The 23,734-nt window shown below is 35.0% G+C and overlaps 1 protein-coding gene across 1 annotated transcript; it reads right to left on the reverse strand.

The window, feature by feature from the left end:
- Positions 1 to 1,117: 1,117 nt before the first annotated feature.
- Positions 1,118 to 22,564, reverse strand: LOC117331201. Its single transcript, XM_033889799.1, is given in 11 exon segments — positions 1,118 to 3,772; positions 9,003 to 9,106; positions 10,282 to 10,431; positions 12,324 to 12,548; positions 13,149 to 14,691; positions 14,693 to 14,758; positions 14,790 to 15,222; positions 15,950 to 16,075; positions 16,775 to 16,987; positions 19,244 to 19,399; positions 22,515 to 22,564. Coding segments are annotated over 11 exon segments (3,144 nt in total). The 3' UTR covers positions 1,118 to 3,694.
- Positions 22,565 to 23,734: the final 1,170 nt, after the last annotated feature.

A 23,734-nucleotide genomic window follows, 5' to 3' on the forward strand; every position in this document is an offset into this window, starting at 1 on the left:
CTGAAAATGTTTACCAAGTTAGAATGAATTCCAATAGAAATCAAACAAATCATTCAAAAACGTGATTTCCCTATATCAACTATAGTAAAATTTACCCCCTCCCCAGGGGTAAATGTGTGACCCCAGGGTCATGAAATTCACATTTTTAGTAAAGCGCCTTAAGACCCTTCCATCTATCAACAGTATTTGATTCTATCTTATTTCGGTCTGAAAATAAGATTTTTGAAATTTCAGTCAATTTGACCCTTTTTAGCCCCGCCCATTAGCCCCTAGGGGTCAGTCAGGGCCAACATGTGCATACCCTCAACCTGCCATCCCAAGCTGATAATGTTAACCAAATTAGAATGACTTCCAATAGAAATCAAACATATTATAGTCAAAAATGTGATTTCCCTATATAAACTATAGTAAAGTTTACCCCCTCCCCAGGGGCAAACTTGAGACCCCAGGGTCATGAAATTCACAATTTTAGTAAAGCACCTTAAGACCCTTCCAACTATAAAGAGTATTTGATTCCACCTTATTTTGGTCTTGAGAAGAAGATTTTTGAAATTTCAGTCAATTTGGCCCTTTTTAGCCCTGCCCATTAGCCCCTGGGGGTCAGTCAGGGCCAACATGTGCATGCCATCAAACTGTCATCCCATGCTGACAATGTTTACCAAATTAGAATGAATTCCAATACAAATCAAACAAATAAAAGTCAAAAATGTGATTTCCCTATATAAACTATAGTAAAGTTTACCCCCTCCCCAGAGGCAAACGTGAGACCCCTGGGTCATGAAATTTACAATTTTGGTAAAGCACCTTAAGACCCTTCCATCTATGAAGAGTGTTTGATTCCACCATATCTGAGAGTAGAGAAGAAGATTTTTGAAGTTTTAGTCAATTTGACCCTTTTTAGCCCCGCCCCTCAGGCCCCTGGGGGGTGGGGACCATATAATTTACAATTTTGGTTGACCTTTAGCCATAGAAGCTTCCTGCCAAATTTCATGGAATTTGGTTTAGGGGTTTTGGAGAAGAAGTAGAAAATGTAAATTGTTTACGGACGGACGACGCACGACGACGGACAAAAGGGGATTAGAATAGGTCACTTGAGACTTTGTCTCAGGTGACCTAAAAACCTAGTGTGTTGTTCCCTGTATATCAACTGCATACCATGTGATCTCCATCATGACCAAGTCACAAATTCTTTGTCAAAACTAATTTTCTACTTCAAATTAATATTAATGTTACTCTAATCATAATAATTTTATTTCTATAACAGCAACTGAAATTATACAATTAATTCATGTACAACAAAGAAAAATTCTAAATAAAATCAATTGTAGTCAAAGATCCTTATAAAATGTACATGATAAAAACAGTTGTCTCCCTTGTAATTGTTGAACCCAGTCAATCATGGTGGGTTCATATACATAAACATTAACATAAGTATCCAGTGTTTTGTCAATAAATCTGCAATCAGCATTTCCAGCTACAATTGTTTAAAAAAGAAGACAAAAAAAAAAAAAAAAATTTGTTTCCTGAATTCTCAACTTGTACCTAAAGAACAATTATGTTTATTATTTTTCAATTAATATTGTTAGGTATACTCACTTCCAAAATAAATACATACATGTACATACAAATATACATTTTCACCTTTGGTGAGTTTTTGATTTTTACTATCATGTATGATGTTAAGCTAGTATGTCTCATGCTAAATTGAATATGCGAGCTCCAATCTAATTTCTTTACATGGCATTGCGCTATGGGCTGTCTTTTTTCAATAACAATAGTTGGTGAACAAAAACACAAATTAGAATACTTCCCATTAAAATCACATACAAAAGCAATTTTGAACATGTTCATTCTAATAACATTGATACAATACATTCAAAATAATTAACTTCAACATAAACCATTATCGCTTTGAATTCTTATTAATCTTGTCACATCGTTACTCTCCCAAGTTCCTGTATTGCAGGTTCATCAAATATTAAAAAAGACCTTTAAAAACTGCAGTAAAAGCTCTGAAGCTCCTGATTATTCCTGTCAGAGGAAATACTTCTAACTTTCACATAATTATACCAATTCAATTAAATCTTGTATAACGTTACATTAATTTTAATATAATAACAAGATTCAATGTGAAACAATTTAGAACAGGTTTCATACATTTTCTTCAAAATGACACATGATTATAATAAAATCAATTGCTGAATTCAAAACATCGACTTACTATAATTATGAAACAAATTTTTTTATTAGAACAGTCACTTTTAAAGACACTATAACAAAGATTATAACTACATGATAACAATACATTTTTACATGGATACTGAAGTCACCAGATTCCACAGCCTACAACATGTACCAGTCATCTTTAACGCTTGTTTAAGTCCTGTGGATATTAACCTATTCAACCCTAAGAAACTTTAGTGGACTCAGCCATTCATTCGTCATTTGAAGTTCAATACAGTCAGTAGGGGTGAAAGGGTTAAGATTAACAAAACAAAAGAAAATTTACAAGAACACATGATTGGCTACATTCCTGATCTATCAGGATCCGTGTTTGAATTCCTCCCATACTTAGGTATAAATCATGATCGGTGGTGACTTTTGGTTCTATACAAATGTTGTGTCAACACATGAGCTGTACTGAGTTGATGGGTTGCTATTTATGGTGCTGTACAGAGTTGATGGGTCAAGATGAGCAAAGCTGCATCGAGCTGCTAGGTCGAGATCTGCGGTGATGTACCAAGTTGATGTGTCAAGACGTGGGGTGCTCTACGGAGTTGATGGGTCAAGATTTGCGGTGATGTCCCGAGTTGATGTGTCCAGGTGATCTACGGAGTTGATGGGTCAAGATTTGCGGTGATGTCCCGAGTTGATGTGTCCAGATGGGGGGTGATCTACGGAGTTGATGGGTCAAGATTTGCGGTGATGTACCCAGTCAATGTACGAAGACGTGTAGTGCTGTAATGAGCCGATGGGTTAAGTTTGCGGTGATGTACCCAGTCAATGTACGAAGACGTGTAGTGCTGTAACGAGCCGATGGGTTAAGTTTGCGGTGATGTACCTAGTCGATGTAGGAAGACGTGTAGTGCTGTAATGAGCCGATGGGTTAAGTTTGCGGTGATGTACCCAGTCAATGTACGAAGACGTGTAGTGCTGTAATGAGCCGATGGGTTAAGTTTGCGGTGATGTACCTAGTCAATGTACGAAGACGTGTAGTGCTGTAACGAGCCGATGGGTTAAGTTTGCGGTGATGTACCCAGTCAATGTACGAAGACGTGTAGTGCTGTAATGAGCCGATGGGTTAAGTTTGCGGTGATGTACCCAGTCAATGTACGAAGACGTGTAGTGCTGTAATGAGCCGATGGGTTAAGTTTGCGGTGATGTACCTAGTTGCAGTAAGTTTTCTCAAGTTAATAATGATACCAGGCTCTCACATCTAATGTACTTTCAATACACAAAAATCATAAATATATATCTCACTCTCCTGGAAAACTTGCTTTCATTTTATCAGAAAAAATTGTAATTCGCTGATAAAAAAAATAAATATATATGTACAAACTTTCATTGAAATACAAGGTATCCATAACAATATAACCGACATGTCTCAAGACTGAGGATGAATCTTGTTCTAACCACTGACTCAGTATCAGTCAGGAGCTCCAATATAAATCTCAAATCTGGGCAGGCTGCCTCCTCAGTCAATACCAAGCTGTTTGAAGTTGCCCCAAAGCCACTTGTGATAGTCATTCAGCTTATGGTCCTTTGGCTGAACCTGCAGGACAGAACATCATGTCAGAGATATATAGAACATTGTGTTAGAGAGAACATTGTGTCAGAGATATATGGAACATCGTGTTAGAGAGAACATTGTGTCAGAGATATATAGAACATTGTGTCAGAGATATATGGAACATTGTGTCAGAGATATATAGAACATTGTGTCAGAGATATATAGAACATTGTGTCAGAGATATATAGAACATCGTGTCAGAGATATATAGAACATCATGTCAGAGATATATAGAACATTGTGTCAGAGATATATGGAACATTGTGTCAGAGATATATAGAACATTGTGTCAGAGATATATAGAACATTGTGTCAGAGATATATAGAACATCATGTCAGAGATATATAGAACATTGTGTCAGAGATATATAGAACATTGTGTCAGAGATATATGGAACATTGTGTCAGAGATATATGGAACATCGTGTCAGAGATATATAGAACATCGTGTCAGAGATATATAGAACATCATGTCAGAGATATATAAAACATTGTGTCAGAGATATATAGAACATCATGTCAGAGATATATAGAACATTGTGTCAGAGATATATAGAACATTGTGTCAGAGATATATAGAACATCGTGTCAGAGATATATAGAACATCATGTCAGAGATATATAGAACATGGTGTCGGAGATATATAGAACATTGTGTCAGAGATATATAGAACATTGTGTCAGAGATATATAGAACATTGTGTCAGAGATATATAGAACATTGTGTCAGAGATATATGGAACATTGTGTCAGAGATATATAGAACATTGTATCAGAGATATATAGAACATTGTGTCGGAGATATATAGAACATTGTGTCAGAGATATATAGAACATTGTGTCAGAGATATATAGAACATCGTGTCAGAGATATATAGAACATCATGTCAGAGATATATAGAACATCATGTCAGAGATATATAGAACATTGTGTCAGAGATATATAGAACATTGTGTCAGAGATATATAGAACATTGTGTCAGAGATATATGGAACATTGTGTCAGAGATATATAGAACATTGTGTCAGAGATATATAGAACATTGTGTCACAGATATATAGAACATTGTGTCAGAGATATATGGAACATTGTGTCAGAGATATATAGAACATTGTGTCAGAGATATATGGAACATTGTGTCAGATATATGGAACATCGTGTTAGAGAGAACATTGTGTCAGAGATATATGGAACATTGTGTCAGAGATATATAGAACATTGTGTCAGATATATATAGAACATTGTGTCAGAGATATATAGAACATTGTGTCAGAGATATATAGAACATTGTGTCAGAGATATATAGAACATTGTGTCAGAGATATATAGAACATTGTGTCGGAGATATATAGAACATCGTGTCAGAGATATATAGAACATTGTGTTAGAGATATATAGAACATTGTGTCAGAGATATATAGAACATCGTGTCAGAGATATATAGAACATTGTGTCGGAGATATATAGAACATCGTGTCAGAGATATATAGAACATTGTGTCAGAGATATATAGAACATTGTGTCAGAGATATATAGAACATTGTGTCAGAGATATATAGAACATTGTGTCGGAGATATATGGAACATCGTGTCAGAGATATATAGAACATTGTGTCAGAGATATATAGAACATTGTGTCGGAGATATATAGAACATTGTGTCAGAGATATATGGAACATCGTGTCAGAGATATATAGAACATCGTGTCAGAGATATATAGAACATTGTGTCAGAGATATATAGAACATTGTGTCAGAGATATATAGAACATTGTGTCAGAGATATATAGAACATTGTGTCAGAGATATATAGAACATTGTGTCAGAGATATATAGAACATTGTATCAGAGATATATAGAACATTGTGTCAGAGATATATAGAACATTGTGTCAGAGATATATAGAACATCATGTCAGAGATATATAGAACATCGTGTCAGAGATATATAGAACATTGTGTCAGAGATATATAGAACATTGTGTCAGAGATATATAGAACATTGTGTCAGAGATATATAGAACATTGTGTCAGAGATATATAGAACATCATGTCAGAGATATATAGAACATTGTGTCAGAGATATATAGAACATTGTGTCAGAGATATATAGAACATTGTGTCAGATATATATAGAACATCATGTCAGAGATATATATAGAACATTGTGTCAGAGATATAGAGAACATCGTGTCGGAGATATATAGAACATTGTGTCAGAGATATATAGAACATTGTGTCAGAGATATATAGAACATCGTGTCAGAGATATATAGAACATCATGTCAGAGATATATAAAACATTGTGTCAGAGATATATAGAACATCATGTCAGAGATATATAGAACATTGTGTCAGAGATATATAGAACATCGTGTCAGAGATATATAGAACATCATGTCAGAGATATATAGAACATGGTGTCGGAGATATATAGAACATCGTGTCAGAGATATATAGAACATTGTGTCGGAGATATATAGAACATCGTGTCAGAGATATATAGAACATCATGTCAGAGATATATAGAACATCGTGTCAGAGATATATAGAACATTGTGTCAGAGATATATAGAACATCATGTCAGAGATATATAGAACATCATGTCAGAGATATATAGAACATTGTGTCAGAGATATATAGAACATCGTGTCAGAGATATACACTCTGTATAGAACATCATGTCAGAGATATATAGAACATCATGTCAGAGATATATAGAACATTGTGTCAGAGATATATAGAACATTGTGTCGGATATATAGAACATCGTGTCAGAGATATATAGAACATCGTGTCAGAGATATATAGAACATTGTGTCGGAGATATATAGAACATCGTGTCGGAGATATATAGAACATCGTGTCAGAGATATATAGAACATCGTGTCAGAGATATATAGAACATTGTGTCAGAGATATATAGAACATTGTGTCAGAGATATATAGAACATCGTGTCAGAGATATATACTCTGTATAGAACATCATGTCAGAGATATATAGAACATCGTGTCAGAGATATATAGAACATCGTGTCGGGAGATATATAGAACATCATGTCAGAGATATATAAAACATCGTGTCAGAGATATATAGAACATCGTGTCGGGAGATATATAGAACATCATGTCAGAGATATATAGAACATTGTGTCAGAGATATATAGAACATCGTGTCAGAGATATATAGAACATCGTGTCAGAGATATATAGAACATTGTGTCAGAGATATATAGAACATTGTGTCAGAGATATATAGAACATCGTGTCAGAGATATATACTCTGTATAGAACATCATGTCAGAGATATATAGAACATCGTGTCAGAGATATATAGAACATCGTGTCGGGAGATATATAGAACATCATGTCAGAGATATATAAAACATCGTGTCAGAGATATATAGAACATCGTGTCAGAGATATATAGAACATTGTGTCAGAGATATATAGAACATCGTGTCAGAGATATATAGAACATTGTGTCAGAGATATATAAAACATTGTGTCAGAGATATATAGAACATCATGTCAGAGATATATAGAACATTGTGTCAGAGATATATAGAACATTGTGTCAGAGATATATAGAACATTGTGTCAGAGATATATAGAACATCATGTCAGAGATATATAGAACATTGTGTCAGAGATATATAGAACATTGTGTCAGAGATATATAGAACATTGTGTCAGAGATATATAGAACATCGTGTCAGAGATATATAAAACATCATGTCAGAGATATATAGAACATTGTGTCAGAGATATATAGAACATTGTGTCAGAGATATATAGAACATCGTGTCAGAGATATATAGAACATTGTGTCAGAGATATATAGAACATTGTGTCAGAGATATATAGAACATTGTGTCAGATATATATAGAACATTGTGTTAGAGATATATAGAACATTGTGTCAGAGATATATAGAACATCGTGTCGGAGATATAGAGAACATTGTCTTAGAGAGAACATTGTGTCAGATATATGGAACATCGTGTCGGAGATATATAGAACATTGTGTCAGAGATATATAGAACATCATGTCAGAGATATATAGAACATTGTGTCAGAGATATATAGAACATTGTGTCAGAGATATATAGAACATTGTGTCAGAGATATATAGAACATCGTGTCAGAGATATATAAAACATCATGTCAGAGATATATAGAACATTGTGTCAGAGATATATAGAACATTGTGTCAGATATATATAGAACATCATGTCAGAGATATATATAGAACATTGTGTCAGAGATATATAAAACATTGTGTCAGAGATATATAGAACATTGTGTCAGAGATATATAGAACATTGTGTTAGAGATATATAGAACATTGTGTCAGAGATATATAGAACATTGTGTCAGAGATATATAGAACATTGTGTTAGAGATATATAGAACATTGTGTCAGAGATATATAGAACATTGTGTTAGAGATATATAGAACATTGTGTCAGAGATATATAGAACATCGTAACAGAGATATATAGAACATCGTGTCAGAGATATATAGAGCATTGTGTTAGAGAGAACATTGTGTCAGAGATATATAGAACATTGTGTCGGAGATATATAGAACATCGTGTCAGAGATATATAGAACATTGTGTCAGAGATATATAGAACATCGTAACAGAGATATATAGAACATCGTGTCAGAGATATATAGAACATTGTGTCGGAGATATATAGAACATCGTGTCAGAGATATATCGAACATCGTGTCAGAGATATATAAAACATACAAGTGACTTTAGCCGAACCTCAGATGATGATTTCCACTCTTTATCACTAATATGAATTTGTTTTGATGTCTGGGTAAGATTTTTGAGAAATTGCTGAAACTAGGTGATCAACTGAAATTCTGTTCTTGAATGTTTTCAATTTGAAGAGCGATTTATGTACGGACACACAGCTATCTGGCCAGCTTTTGATCGAAATTCTTTAACTTAAAGAAATAACTTAAGATGTTCCATAAGAATGCATTATTGGACTTTTCTTTAATTATGTAATAATATTTTTTTGATAGAAATTCTTTAGCGAAGGAGTTTCCTTTGTTTAAGAAATATTAATGAATCTGGCGCCTGATCAATCTATGGAGAAGGATAGACTGAAAATCGTCTGCTCCCTATTTTAGGTGACGATGTTAATCTTCACGATTTTATGTCTGAACAGGTCCCTGTTTTCCTTTTTCTTACCCTTTTCCATTCATTAACACAAAATATCCGATAGGAGTCATTTCCGTATTTTCCGATTCCATGGAGTTCCTCAGGGTAGGTCCAGTCTTTGGTAAGAAACTCATCTATAAAACAGTAAAACAGACTTTATAAGGTACTAGATTATTGTGCTGGTATCTCCATTTCACTCATAAAAACAGAAGATGACATCCCACTTTTCATATTTTTGTCTTCTTTATCTTTGTATTCTAAAATTTTAATTGATTTTAGGGTATTTTTGTGATTTTCCCGTAATAAAAGTTTAATGAAATGTGTTTTAACTTCCATATTGATTCGACGCGATGTACAACATTATCTTATCATTGGTTCACACTTCGTCATTACAGGTTACGTTCGATGCATCGATATTGACATTTAGTTATTATCCAGACCATATCAGTAGCAATGTGCAGAAGAATTACTGAATAAAATATTTATATGCCTCATCTTTTGATGAGATTTGTTTATTTATTATAGCATGGATCCAAACCTGTGTTCCGTGCACTTGAACACTCGCTGAGGCAGGTTGCGATCGCCATGATTGTTTACCAGGCACGTTGCATTGTGGGGGCATATGTGTAATGAACGACAACTCTTTGTGTGTGTGCGCCATTTTCCAAAACAAACCCAAACGACAATACATATCTCACGGTCATTTAAGACAGTCTATTGCTTTAGCAGTTCATCATCTATGATCAAACAACTAATATACTCATAGCAGGAACACAACGCATCTAGAGATGATAATGAATGTTAATTGAAACAATGACATTGTACATCGTAGTGCCAACCCATGCGTGTATGACAGATATCGGACTCAGAGTGACAAGTAGTAAACGATGAAGTGTATGCAAATATTTGTACATTTACAAAGAATAACAACCCATGTATTTCGTATTTACTCTTATATTTTAAATAATGTTGGGTTTTTTTTTTAAATATATTTTTAATGCAAATAACGTAAACAATCATATAGCGCCCATTTTGAGTACCTACCTGACGATCTACATAGTGTATAAGAGGGGCCAAAACCCAACTCCGCCTATACGAATACTCCGGTTATTTGCATATTTTGTCATGGAAAATGGGCTATGTAAATAAGCGGGTTGCTCTGTATATGCTAATTTTTTGAAAAAGGCTAAAAATGTTCATCACTGCCCATATCTCTTGAAGTTCCTATGAATAAGGTGTAGATGACAATTAACTATCTACATATTATAGACCTATGTTACTTATTCTGGTCAGTATAAAAATTGTTTACCAGAAAACCTGATGATAATTTTTGCTCGCTTTTCATGAAGCCCAAGAGGCGTAAGAAGCCTGGCAATGGCTGCAGCGTCAGCTTTCCTTGCGGCATCTGGATTTGGCCATTTGTTGAAAAACTTCCACAGAAGAGGGATAGCTGCCTTGCCTGAAGAAATAACTAATCACCTTCACATAACTTTAATAGTACAGTTATGTATATAATGTCTTCACATAACTTAGTATAGTTATCTATATGTCTTCACATAACTTAGTATAGTTATCTATATAATGTCTTCACATAACTAAATATAGTTATCTATATAATGTCTTCACATAACTTAGTATAGTTATCTATATAATGTCTTCACATAACTAAGTATAGTTATCTATATAATGTCTTCACATAACTTAGTATAGTTATCTATATAATGTCTTCACATAACATAGTACAGTTATTTATATAATGTCTTCACATAATTAAATACAGTTACATATTTAATGTCTTCACATAACTTAGTATAGTTATCTATATAATCATGTCTTCACATAATTTAGTATAGTTATCTATATGTCTTCACATAACTTAGTATAGTTATCTATATGTCTTCACATAACTTAGTATAGTTATCTATATAATGTCTTCACATAACTTAGTATAGTTATCTATATAATGTCTTCACATAACATAGTACAGTTATTTATATAATGTCTTCACATAATTAAATACAGTTACATATTTAATGTCTTCACATAACTTAGTATAGTTATCTATATAATCATGTCTTCACATAATTTAGTATAGTTATCTATATGTCTTCACATAACTTAGTATAGTTATCTATATGTCTTCATATAACATAGTACAGTTATTTATATAATGTCTTCACATAATTAAATACAGTTACATATTTAATGTCTTCACATAACTTAGTATAGTTATCTATATAATGTCTTCACATAACTAAGTATAGTTATCTATATAATGTCTTCACATAACTAAGTATAGTTATCTATATAATGTCTTCACATAACATAGTACATGTACAGTTATCTATATAATGTCTTCACAACTTACTATAGCTATCTATATAATGTCTTCACATAACTTACAATGTATGTCTTACTAGGACTATCTTTATAAAACACCAGTACAGAATCGTCTCTACTGTATACCAGCAACACAAAGCTATCTTTTCACAACACCAGTTTATAGTTAAATTTGAAATTAATTTAGGTATTTATATTTCGATATAAACATCGAATTTAAAAATAAACGAAATGCACATGACATCATATACCGTAAATATTCGGGTATAGTGCGCACTCGCGTATAGTGCGCAGGTACGTTTTTGAGGTTCATTTTCAAATTTTTTTTTTTTTTTTTTTTTTTTCAATTTTCAACTGAGCGGTAGATGAATTTTAAAGCATAAGATGATAGGACTTTGTAACTTATGAAAGCTAATTTACAATGTACCACATTTAATTGGAATCACCGGTCAGATTTGACACATTGGATTGACAGGTTGTTTACATTATATCGCCACAGGCCTAGTCAGCTTGCAAATTGTAGCGGTCCCATCTACGCTGTTGTACCAACAAAATAATTAATCCTACTCTCAATTACCTTGTGATTTTTGGTAAGTTGTTTTTTCAAGAAATTTCAAATATTTTGCAGATTGGTTCAGGATTTTGTTAATTGCCTCAGCAAGGTTTGGTATCTGGACCAATTGTCAATCCAAAATTGGCCATTTATTTTACCAATCAATCATTGTTTATAATCTATGTTTAAGAAAGAAATTTATCTATCTTAAGGATTATCATTCTATTTAAAATTAAAAGTTTATTCAATGGATTCCTGTGCTTTATCTTTAAAACATGCATTGTTTGTTTGCAAATGGTTTTATTAAATTTTCATATTTTTCAAATGATAGAAAACTGTCAAAACTCTAATATAGTATTTTTCACAATTTGATTAGTAAAATGCAGACAACGGATTCTTTTCCAAATTTTCGGACAGGGTGCCATTCCCAAAATACCTGTCAAAAGCCCGATATTTACCTGTGGTCCTATTGAGGAAAATAGTGCCGATGAGGAGTTTCCAGGGGTCGTGGTAGAGACTCTCCTGTATGAGACAGTAGGGAGACTTTGGAGGGGCCCAGGTGGTATCTCGGTGGAGTTCGGGACGAGGAAGAAACTTGCCGTGGGCAAAGTACTTGCTCTCTATTTCGGCGGATAGCTGTCGCGTCGGTGTAAAGTCATCATCATCAGAATCTGATGGGATATCTACACAGTAAATAACAACATCTTAAATGTTTTACTTAACTACAGTTTTCTTCCTTGGGATTCAACCACAAAACAATGAAAGTTTATACACAACAAACATAATGCACAAAAGCAACATTTTTAACATAGCCTATAATGCCTTAAAACATATCCACTATTTTTTCCCCATTTTGGTAGAGATTTCCCTTTCTGTTCATGATCAATCAATAACTGATCATTGATCATTTTAAGAAATTGATGATTAAGAAATTGTGATGGTTGATCATGAATTTTAAAGTGATTCCCAATACTACTAAAGTTAGCATTGAAGCTGTACTATTTGGAGACTGGAAAATAAAAAGAGCTCCACTTCATATTTTCAGAAAGCCCATTCAATTTATATAGAGGAACATATATCTAAAATGGCCTCCTATTAAATACCCAGTATAAACCCAGTTCATGATCAGAATAAACAGATTTTACATTTCTTGTTTTGACAATTAAACAATTTTTGAAATTCTATTTTGGTAATTTCAGTTAAAAAGACAAAGCCTATAATGTTTTTTTCTTAATGAATAAATTAACGAGAAATATCTTTTCAATGGTTAGTCATCACTCTACCTTCTACATGGCTGATTTCTTCACTGGCAAGTTGAGAAGATGTGGTGGACATGGAGACACTCCGTGACCTTGACCTTTCAGGACTAGATAAAAGTGGTGATGACCTTGGACCTTCCTCATTACTAGCTCTCCTCTGATGCCGTGGCGACACTGGAACATTCTTAATAAATGTAAACAAATTGTCCAAATTCTCAACAGGGGATGAACAGAGCTTGTCTTTCGTTTCCCCTGAGGAGACAATAGGCTTCCTTTCAGTTTTTGATGAATTTTTTACAGGTGAACTTTTTGCAGAGGAAATTTTAACAGGTGATTTTTTTGCAGAAGGAAATTTAACGGGTGAATTTTTCAAGGGTGAAGTTTGTACTTTGATAGGGGATGGTGAACTTGAAGGAGACAAACGTCCTTCTTCAACTTTGTTAGAAATGTCTTCCGATATCCCAGGAGTTGTATTTGTATCTTTAACAGAATCAACTGTATCGTCATATTGTGTTTCACTATTTTTTGTATTTAAAACATCTTGAACAGTGCTACTGTCTGACACAATAGCATTAGCTTCCATGGGATCTGTATATAAGTTTGTTCCTTCAGGATTACCCAGACAGTAAGTATATGCTGGAGTGACAACCTGCGACATATCGATTCCTTCGGGATTGGCCGCAACAACACTCGCCATTACATAAACACCGCTGACCAGTTCCCCAGTCACCATCCCACCACTAACAACTGCCCCACTGACCACATCAGCACTGACCAAACCAGGGGCTGTAGCACCACTGACCAAACCGTCACTCAGGGCAATACCACCGGGCAGCTGGACACTGCTCGTGTCAACATTAATGACGGGACCCCCCAACACAGCCGTACTTTCCAAATCAGTACTCAGTTTTGAAGTCTTTGATACGGAAGGCGACATAGTCGCTGACTGTCTTCGTGAAGAGTTGCGTTGAACTTTTGGTTCGTCAACACTGTAGATATCAGAGCTATATCGCTTGCTGCGCATTCTTTGTCGCGAAGGTCGTCGTTCGGTTTCCACCTTGGCAGGTTCAACCATGACAGGTTCAGGAATTGCTGGCACTGTTTCGGTTTCCTCTGCACTGCTATCACACATGTTCTTACTGTCCATACCAACATTTTGAAACAAGTCAAAGATATTATCACCATGGGATTTCAGCTTCTTCACAACTTTCTTACCAGACTCTCTTTTCTTCAAATCTTGAGACAATGAAGCAGTAATGTTCGTTTGGACTAACATATGTGGATTTAACGCAGGCGACTGTTCGGAGTTCATATTCTCATCTGGGAATGAATCCTTATACTCATCGTCCATTGTTGGAGAGTCTAATTTCTCATTAAAACTATCAAATTTGTTCACATCTTCCTGGTCACTTATGGCAGATTTCCCTCCGTTTTTCGTCACAGAATCTTCCTCAGTTTCCTCCACTACTTTTGTTTTTGGACCACGACCTCTTCCTTTCCCTTTCTTTTTCTGTTTCTTTATAACTGGGCCTTCATCAACAGCATCACCCTTACGTTTCATTCCAGAACCAAAATGCCATTTTAATCACAAGTTTCTGGGCCAGTGTTTTCTTGGGTGAAAGGTTTTTGCGTTTACCCAACTGTACTGAACTTTTACTAGACTCAAACTTTGTCTCTTCCTTTAGGGGAATCAGCTTTAGTCATAGATCTAGACCGTTTCCGACTGAGTTTTGGAGAAACTTTCACACTTTCACTAGTTGTCTCTTTGATTTCACGTTTATGTGATTTTCCAGATCTTACTGCCTTCAATTTTCCAGCTTTGCCTGGGGTTTTGGATAATGTTTTCAGTGTTTTTGTTGATGATTTTGGTGTCAATCTCGTTTTTACAGGAGATTTGGCATTTGGAGACATCATGCTTTGTTTCTCCCTTTTCTCAGATTTGTTTTTCCTCTGACCTTTCCGAGTAACACTTCCCTGGTTTGTACTATGATGCTTGCCTCGTACCGTGAAATCAAAAGCCTCCACATCCAAGTCTAGCTGCTTCTCTTGAACAAATGTAGCCAGTTCCGTTTTTGACCTCATCTTCTTTCCAGATGGGCTAAAAAAATAGAAACAAATTAATATCCACCAAGAGAAATACACAACTACATTTTACTCATTTTTAGAGATACTGAGAACAATATACCAAAGTATCACAACACAATGAAAAGACAGCTGCATCCATTGAGGCTTGTGTTAATATCATATTTCATATTTGATGCTGTCATTTTTTTCAGTTAGTAACATTTTCATAGAAAAAGAAAATATTAAAGTTTCCTTTTTTTAGATACCAAAAGTACTAAAAAGGCTCCACTTACAGACTATTTTTCAACAAATACCCATCTATGAAAAAGACAACAGTGATCGCCATGATTGGTGATTAAATTACACCAACATTACGGAATACCCTGATCCGGAGTGAATCAGGCAATGAAATACAGGATTTATTCTCAATTAAGCCAGCTCCAGGAGTGCAAAACTTAAATTCTAAACTTTAATTCTGAAGTTTATTTACAAACTTATATATAAGGATACTGTTTTACAATTATTGGAGACTCTGTATGACTTTGGTCTGAAGCATCTTTACAGACAGAGGAACCAATTTTGTATAAATGATGGGTCAATCTAGACTCCTTTGGGCCTGAGGAGTGGGGCCTAATATGTAAAATTTAATCAATCCTTTAAAACCATCTTTTGAAGGAATGACAGCATTTTGTTCAAATTTTCCTTTATTACTGTTTTGTCATATTTGTCATACCAATGTCATAATATCAATATATATATACCTGTAAATGTACACGTCGTATTTCCCTGCCGACTTGCCGTTAAGTCGCTGTACCACACGCCGACTCCATCCCTCTGGCAAGTTCTTGTCATGCAGCATCGGTGATATATCATAAGTGTGGTCTCCCCTAGGGAAAAATGAATTGTTATCATTGTATAATCATTAATATATTCATATAGTTACACATTCTCTGTTTAGTGAATGTATCATTGTAATATTGCCATCTTTGTCGTAGTGGAAAAAGGACAAAAGGCTGTAAATCCTTTTCGTGTTTTAATGGCAAGCTTGAATATTCCTTAGGACCTTCAAATTTACAAAATGTTTGGGTTCAGGGACTCCAATGACACAGGATACAATGTATGATTTTATCAATATGTCATATGTCAAACTAAAAGGTCAAAATGAGGGTTTCAGAGGGTCAGAGAAAGCCCTGTACATGTTACAAGTCAACGTTTCTCTTCACCCTAAAAAATGTGATAAATGTGAAAAGTAGATTTTTTCATGAAAATAGTGGTTGAAGTTCTTATAAGGTTTTAATCAGCATATTGAGGTCAAAATGCTGATGATTTTTTTACGAACTAGAGAAACCCTGTATACATTATACAATATATTCACATTTCCCTTCACTTAATAACTGCAGAAAATTGTAAATTGTGGAAAAGTGGATTCTTTTGAACACTTAAGGTTGTTGCAGTTCCTTATAACCAGCATATTCACAAAGAAAATTGTGAATTTCTTACTCAAATTTACCTGATTTGGACAGGAGGTGGCTGAATACTCAAATTTACCTGATTTGGACAGGAGGTGGCTGAATACTCAAATTTACCTGATTTGGACAGGAGGTGGCTGAATAAATACAACATCACTAGTTGTTGATTCCCTAGCATCATCCACATCAGCATAAGCATGGTCATCTGTATAAATACTTTGTTGTTCCAGATCTGCTGCAGGCATGTCGTCCATGTATCCAACACTTTCGCCAAGCAAAGCCTCGTCAGAGTTATCCAGGTCCACAGGCTTATTGTGATCATCGTCGTATCTGTCAAAGTAAATCATTTCAGTCAGCTTTATTTTCAGCACCACGCTATAGTTTTAGGAGCTTTTATTTTACCATGATACAGTTTTAAGCATAATCATTTTTACCGTTGAGTTTAAGGTTTTACCATTTTACTCTGCTATAGTTTCATTAGCCATGATTTTATCAGACTACAGTTTCATCATTCGCCATGATTTTACCACGCTATAGTTCCATTACCCATGATTTTACCAGGCTATAGTTTCATTACTCATGATTTCACTGGGCTATAGAGTCATTTCAGATGATTTTACTGGGCTATAGTTTCATTACCCATGATTTTATCACGCTATAGTTCCATTACCCATGATTTTACCAGGCTATAGTTTCATTACTCATGATTTCACTGGGCTATAGAGTCATTTCAGATGATTTTACTGGGCTATAGTCCCATTACCCATGATTTTACTGGGCTGCAGTCCCATTACCCATGATTTTACCAGGCTATAGGTCCATTACCCATGATTTTACCAGGCTATAGTTTCATTACCCATGATTTTACCAGGCTATAGTTTCATTACCCATGATTTTACCAGGCTGCAGTCCCATTACCCATGATTTTACCAGGCTATAGTTTCATTACCCATGATTTTACCAGGCTATAGTTTCATTACCCATGATTTTACCAGGCTATAGGTCCATTACCCATGATTTTACCAGGCTATAGTTGCATTACCCATGATTTTACCAGGCTACAGTTTCATTACCCATGATTTTACCAGGCTGTAGTCCCATTACCCATGATTTTACCAGGCTGTAGTTCCATTACCCATGATTTTACCAGGCTATAGTTTCATTACCCATGATTTTACCAGGCTGTAGTTCCATTACCCATGATTTTACCAGGCTATAGTCCCATTACCCATGATTTTACTAGGCTATAGTTGCATTACCCATGATTTTACTAGGCTATAGTTGCATTACCCATGATTTTACCAGGCTATAGTTGCATTACCCATGATTTTACTAGGCTATAGATTCATTACCCATGATTTTACTAGGCTATACTTCCATTACCCATGATTTTACCAGGCTATAGTTCCATTACCCATGATTTTACCAGGCTATAGTTTCATTACCCATGATTTTACCAGACTATACTTCCATTACCTATGATTTTACCAGGCTATAGTTCCATTACCTATTATTTTACCAGGCTTAAGTTTCGATTCATTACCCATGATTTTACCAGGCTATAGTTTCATTACCCATGATTTTACAAGGCTATTGTCCAATTACCCATGATTTTACCAGGCTATAGTTGCATTACCCATGATTTTACCAGGCTACAGTTTCATTACCCATGATTTTACCAGGCTGTAGTCCCATTACCCATGATTTTACCAGGCTGTAGTTACATTACCCATGATTTTACCAGGCTATAGTTTCATTACCCATGATTTTACCAGGCTGTAGTTCCATTACCCATGATTTTACCAGGCTATAGTCCCATTACCCATGATTTTACCAGGCTATAGTCCCATTACCCATGATTTTACTAGGCTATAGTTGCATTACCCATGATTTTACTAGGCTATAGTTGCATTACCCATGATTTTACCAGGCTATAGTTGCATTACCCATGATTTTACTAGGCTATAGTTGCATTACCCATGATTTTACTAGGCTATACTTCCATTACCCATGATTTTACCAGGCTATAGTTCCATTACCCATGATTTTACCAGGCTATAGTTACATTACCCATGATTTTACCAGACTATACTTCCATTACCTATGATTTTACCAGGCTATAGTTCCATTACCTATTATTTTACCAGGCTTAAGTTTCGATTCATTACCCATGATTTTACCAGGCTATAGTTTCATTACCCATGATTTTACAAGGCTATTGTCCCATTACCCATGATTTTACCAGGCTATAGTTTTTAATGTGACAATATGTTTTGCATAAAAATCTTTGATTCCCTGATGCCTATATTTAGGTGAAATTATTATATACTGGCTGTGGTTAACATTGTTCCAACCAAATTTGCTTGTCCAAACTGACCACAGGGAAGATATTTTATTGCTGATAATAGTTGAAAAATTATCAAAATGAGCTCTCTACAGTTACAGAACTATTACTACCAGAAACTTCTCAACATGTGAGGAATATCCCTTTAAGCAATCTTAATTTATCCACTGGTATATAAGAATTCTACAACTTTCCTGAGCAGTTTGACCAAATTAAACTCACCAATTCATATGACATTTTACCTGTATGCAGCAGAATCCTCAAAGTTGGGATCTGCATAATCAAAACCTTCTTCATCCTGCCCCTCCTCCACTCTCACAGCTTCCTCATCTGACATCCCAGCATCCTCTTCCTCATCGTCTTGCGCATCTGGATCATGGATGATTGTCGGCAGAACACTACAAGGAAAACACAAACTCATTGTTGTTTATTTTTGTTTGTAAATACAAGAACTGTAATTACAAGCTGAGGTCAACTTTATATATACATTAAACTGGTTTGACTCCCATTAATTATCAACTGATCACTTCAAATTTATATTTATTTTAAAATTATTTGTTTTGTACAGTGTTCATAACATCCTTGAAACAGCTTATGTTAATATGATTCAGTTTGGTACAGTTTTCGTCATATTATGTTTTTACCGCGTCCGCCGTCAATATAAACAATGAGTTGCACGTAATGAAGCTTACATCTAATACAGTGAGCCATGCGTTTTATATCATGTTATACCTGTGTACATATGTCCAGTCCAAATAGGTTGTGATAGATTTTATTCGTTTGTATTTTAGGGTCTTTTTGGAATATAAATAAAGACAGGAACGAGAAACGAGAAATGTGTTTCCCCCTCATTTTTACAGTTTAATGTACAATATATATATAGCACAATAAGGTCATTTAAAGATCGTCCATAAATGAGGTGGCCACCTATATATAGATGGAAGTATTTATAAAGCAGTCACACCAAACTGTCACACCTCCACATGATAGCATGGCGCCCAAACCTGTCAAACAAAACTGTCAACAGACCAGCAAGTCCTTATATAATTATAATTATATATATATAATTAATTACTGCAAACCTGAACGTCAAGCATAATAATAGAATTTGGTTTGTCTACCAGGGAGCTTTAATAAGATTGGCTGTTTTTGTTTAACGTCCTATTAACAGCCATGGTCATTTAAGGATGTGCCAGGTTTCGGAGGTGGAGGAAAGCCGCAGTACCCGGAGAAAAACCACCGGCCTATGGTCAGTATCTGGCAACTGCCCCACGTAGATTTCGAACTCGCAACCCAGAGGTGGAGGGCTAGTGATTAAGTGTCGGGACACCTTAACCACTCAGCCACCGCGGCCCCACACTTTAATAAGAACCCTATAGCTATAACCTCTCCTATAGGGGTAAACTCTAACGCCATGCAGTGGAAAGTTAGATATCGGGAGAAAAATGCTGTTTAGAAACAGGTGTAAAGATCCTTAAATTCTGGCACTAGACTAGTGTACATACATCTACTCATGATTAAGTTACAGTACAGATATTGATAGACCTATATATTAAGACACGGTTGGATAGTGCTTAAAAGTGAAAAAAAAAGATTGGCCACAGGTTGAAAAAGAGACTGACATCATTGAATGATTCCTGATCATAAGAATCAGACCAAGAAGTGAAACAAGGCTGCCAATAAATGAAAGAATCAACTCACTCGCAATGCTTAAGCTTAAATATGTTGAGATTGAAACATTCTTTGTTATATATAATCTTGGATTGAGCCCTGTGTCCAAAGTATGTACCTACCAGCTACAAATAGTGTGAGAAATGAAGCCCAAAGATTATTTGTTTTCCCTTACTGTAGCTCACTATAGACATATGGCCAACATGTACATGTCGTGACCTAATATCAGTACATGATATAATACACTGCTTCATTTCGGTGAACCAAGGACTAAAGTATAAAGATCCACCGTCCTAATGACTACATTGATCCACCACTCACAGTAAATAGATTGTCAGAAAGTTACATCAAATCATGAAGTCTGGCCAGGTGTTGAATGTCCGAGAATATTTTCTAATGTTCATCAGCTATATATAAAGAGTTAGATAACTTCAGTGGAAAGATCAGATCCACTTCCATACATATATTTATATTTTATACATAAAAATTGCATGTAAACATTGACGCAAACTCAAAAGTTTTCACCATTTTGTTTGTATACCACTGCAAACACAAACAGGTCATATGAATTTTTTTTTTTTTTTTTTTTGAGTTTGAAATAAATGGCTTTAATTCCTCACTTTCAGGCAGTTCTGGTGAGACTTATATCACATTTTTTTTATATTCTGTTACATAAATGGATGAATTTACACATTAGAGTTTGATTATATACATCGTGTATATATAATTTTACAGATGAAGGATTATGGAAGTACATAAAGTTCTATCTTTTCTTTCTATTGACAAGCATTACTGAAAACCTAGCCAACGGAGCCAGATAGTGGAAAACATTCTCAGACATACGACTACCGGCAGGGTCAGTTCAACTTCCTGTTTTGACATGTACATAGCAAGGAATGTTTGCCTTGAGAGCGAATGGTCGCTACTTTGAGTCCCCAGCATGGGCAGGGTATTTTCATTACTCCTTCTTAGTATTCCACTATAAACAGTCTTCCTCAGTTCAGTTGTGAGAATAACAAGGGAGAATTTGGACAAATGTAATATTCACATTGATTTCATCAGTCAGCATATATAAACACCTTCCTGTTATAACCCTATACACAACACAAATCATCTCACTTATAAGGAGCGTGCATTGATATCATCCGACAAGCTTTGGAATGGCCTTGGCTCTATTTTCATATGTAAGGTATCTTAATTCATATGTAGAAACCCTTTGATGACAGGCCAATGCTTCTGTCATTTGAGTAGGAATGAAACAATGATGCATAATATTATCCTCTGCTTTTTAATTTTTTTTAACTACTGTAGCTTGGACTTTAAACAAGCTCACACAAACTACCAGTCAACATATTTTTCCTAGAGAAGTCTGTGACGATCTAACAGTAACAACATGTCAGGAAAATGGTAGCCTGCATGTAACATTATAACATAAGAGGTCATAATTTGACCCTATGCCTGTTCTCGTGTATATTTCATACGCTTCAGATTCAGTGTAGACGCGAAACGTCTTCTTTGCTGTATTATTTACGCATTTTACTAAATGTCTGGGTGCCATTACACACAAATCTAGCTCGCAGCTAACATTTTCATCTTGCTACAACGACAGCCAATCACGTCATTCGGTATATTTAGATCGACCAGCAGCAAATCGTATGCATGTGGCTCATATATACTGCAGTCACAAAACTAAGGTCAGGGCAAAAAAAAGAAGTTTGCTATAGCATTTCCTTCATATTGCCGTCATGATCTATGATTTCGTGAGTACAGCAGTATTTAATGATTTGTTATGCACTTCAGGCTTGTCATCCATGCATCTACAGACAACATAAACACACTTACAACGGCTGCATCGCAACGTACAGCGCATGTGGCCCGCCGTCGCCCTCCATGTTTGTTGTTCATAATAGATGGTTATTACAAAATAGAGATCTAATGAATACGAAACGAAATACTGTGACTGTCGACCGGTTAAAACATCGGAGTGTTTTTGCATCAAACATTTGAAAATTGGGTTTATTTTCATTGTTATAATACACTAGATTAATTAGGAATTTCTCACATGTCTATTATTACTTTCCAATACTTACTGTAAATAAAAACAAGAAATATATTGAAAAAGATAAAGTGGTGTATTGATATATAGCTATCAATACTGTACATGATTTGGTATCTTTTATTTGCGACAGAAATGAACTAGACTATCACTCGCAGGCTCGTGGATTGAAGACATGAGATTTGAGGAAATATGTTTGGAATTTGTGACTGCTGTTGTAAAATCATCGTATAAAACTTGTATGCCAGATAAAAAGGAAATATACAGTTTACGCACTGTGTCTGACTTTCATGTTTTCAGAGTGACTGGCTGTTCCAGTAATAACTCATGTTTATTTGTTTATTGCACAGGCACGCGATTAATGTCTAATGTATTAATTTCTTGTATTACTTTCCTAGATGTGTTGCGAAATTGTTAAGTAAAAACCCAAACTCACCTACAAACAAAAATAAAACAAAACTACATAAAACAATATCTTAATTAATTCTATAGGTGCTTCAAAATATTTAACATTAGGGACGCACAGCGCTTGAACGACTACTTTTTATCCTAACCCAAATGTTAGACAATCTAGCGCCTATATGGACGAAAAGAGTAAAACGGCAATAACAACCAGAATGGTATAATGATGAAATAGATGAATTTAACTGGCCTCGCGAAACAAATCTAATGACATAATATGTCATCAAAAGGAATTACTTCAAAGACTGCCGTTGACGCGAGTGGGGCAGTTGCCTGCATGTGCAGCTAGTTTGCGCTTTTATATACTTTGAAAAGAAACGTAAAATGTGTTTATCTAGCAAAATACATCTTCCATGTAAATATCATATTCATTTCAAATTTCATAACTGTTAGGTAACGAGACATAAATACGTGTACATTTTCAAATACATATATATAATATATATTTGCTGTAAATGTCGTCCGACATTGCTTCCACCTGTTCATTTCAATGGCGGATAACGGACATAATCGGTGGTCTGATCGACGTTGAAAAGACGTTGCC

This window comes from Pecten maximus, chromosome 7, assembly GCF_902652985.1.
Source record: "Pecten maximus chromosome 7, xPecMax1.1, whole genome shotgun sequence".
Taxonomy (NCBI): domain Eukaryota; kingdom Metazoa; phylum Mollusca; class Bivalvia; order Pectinida; family Pectinidae; genus Pecten; species Pecten maximus.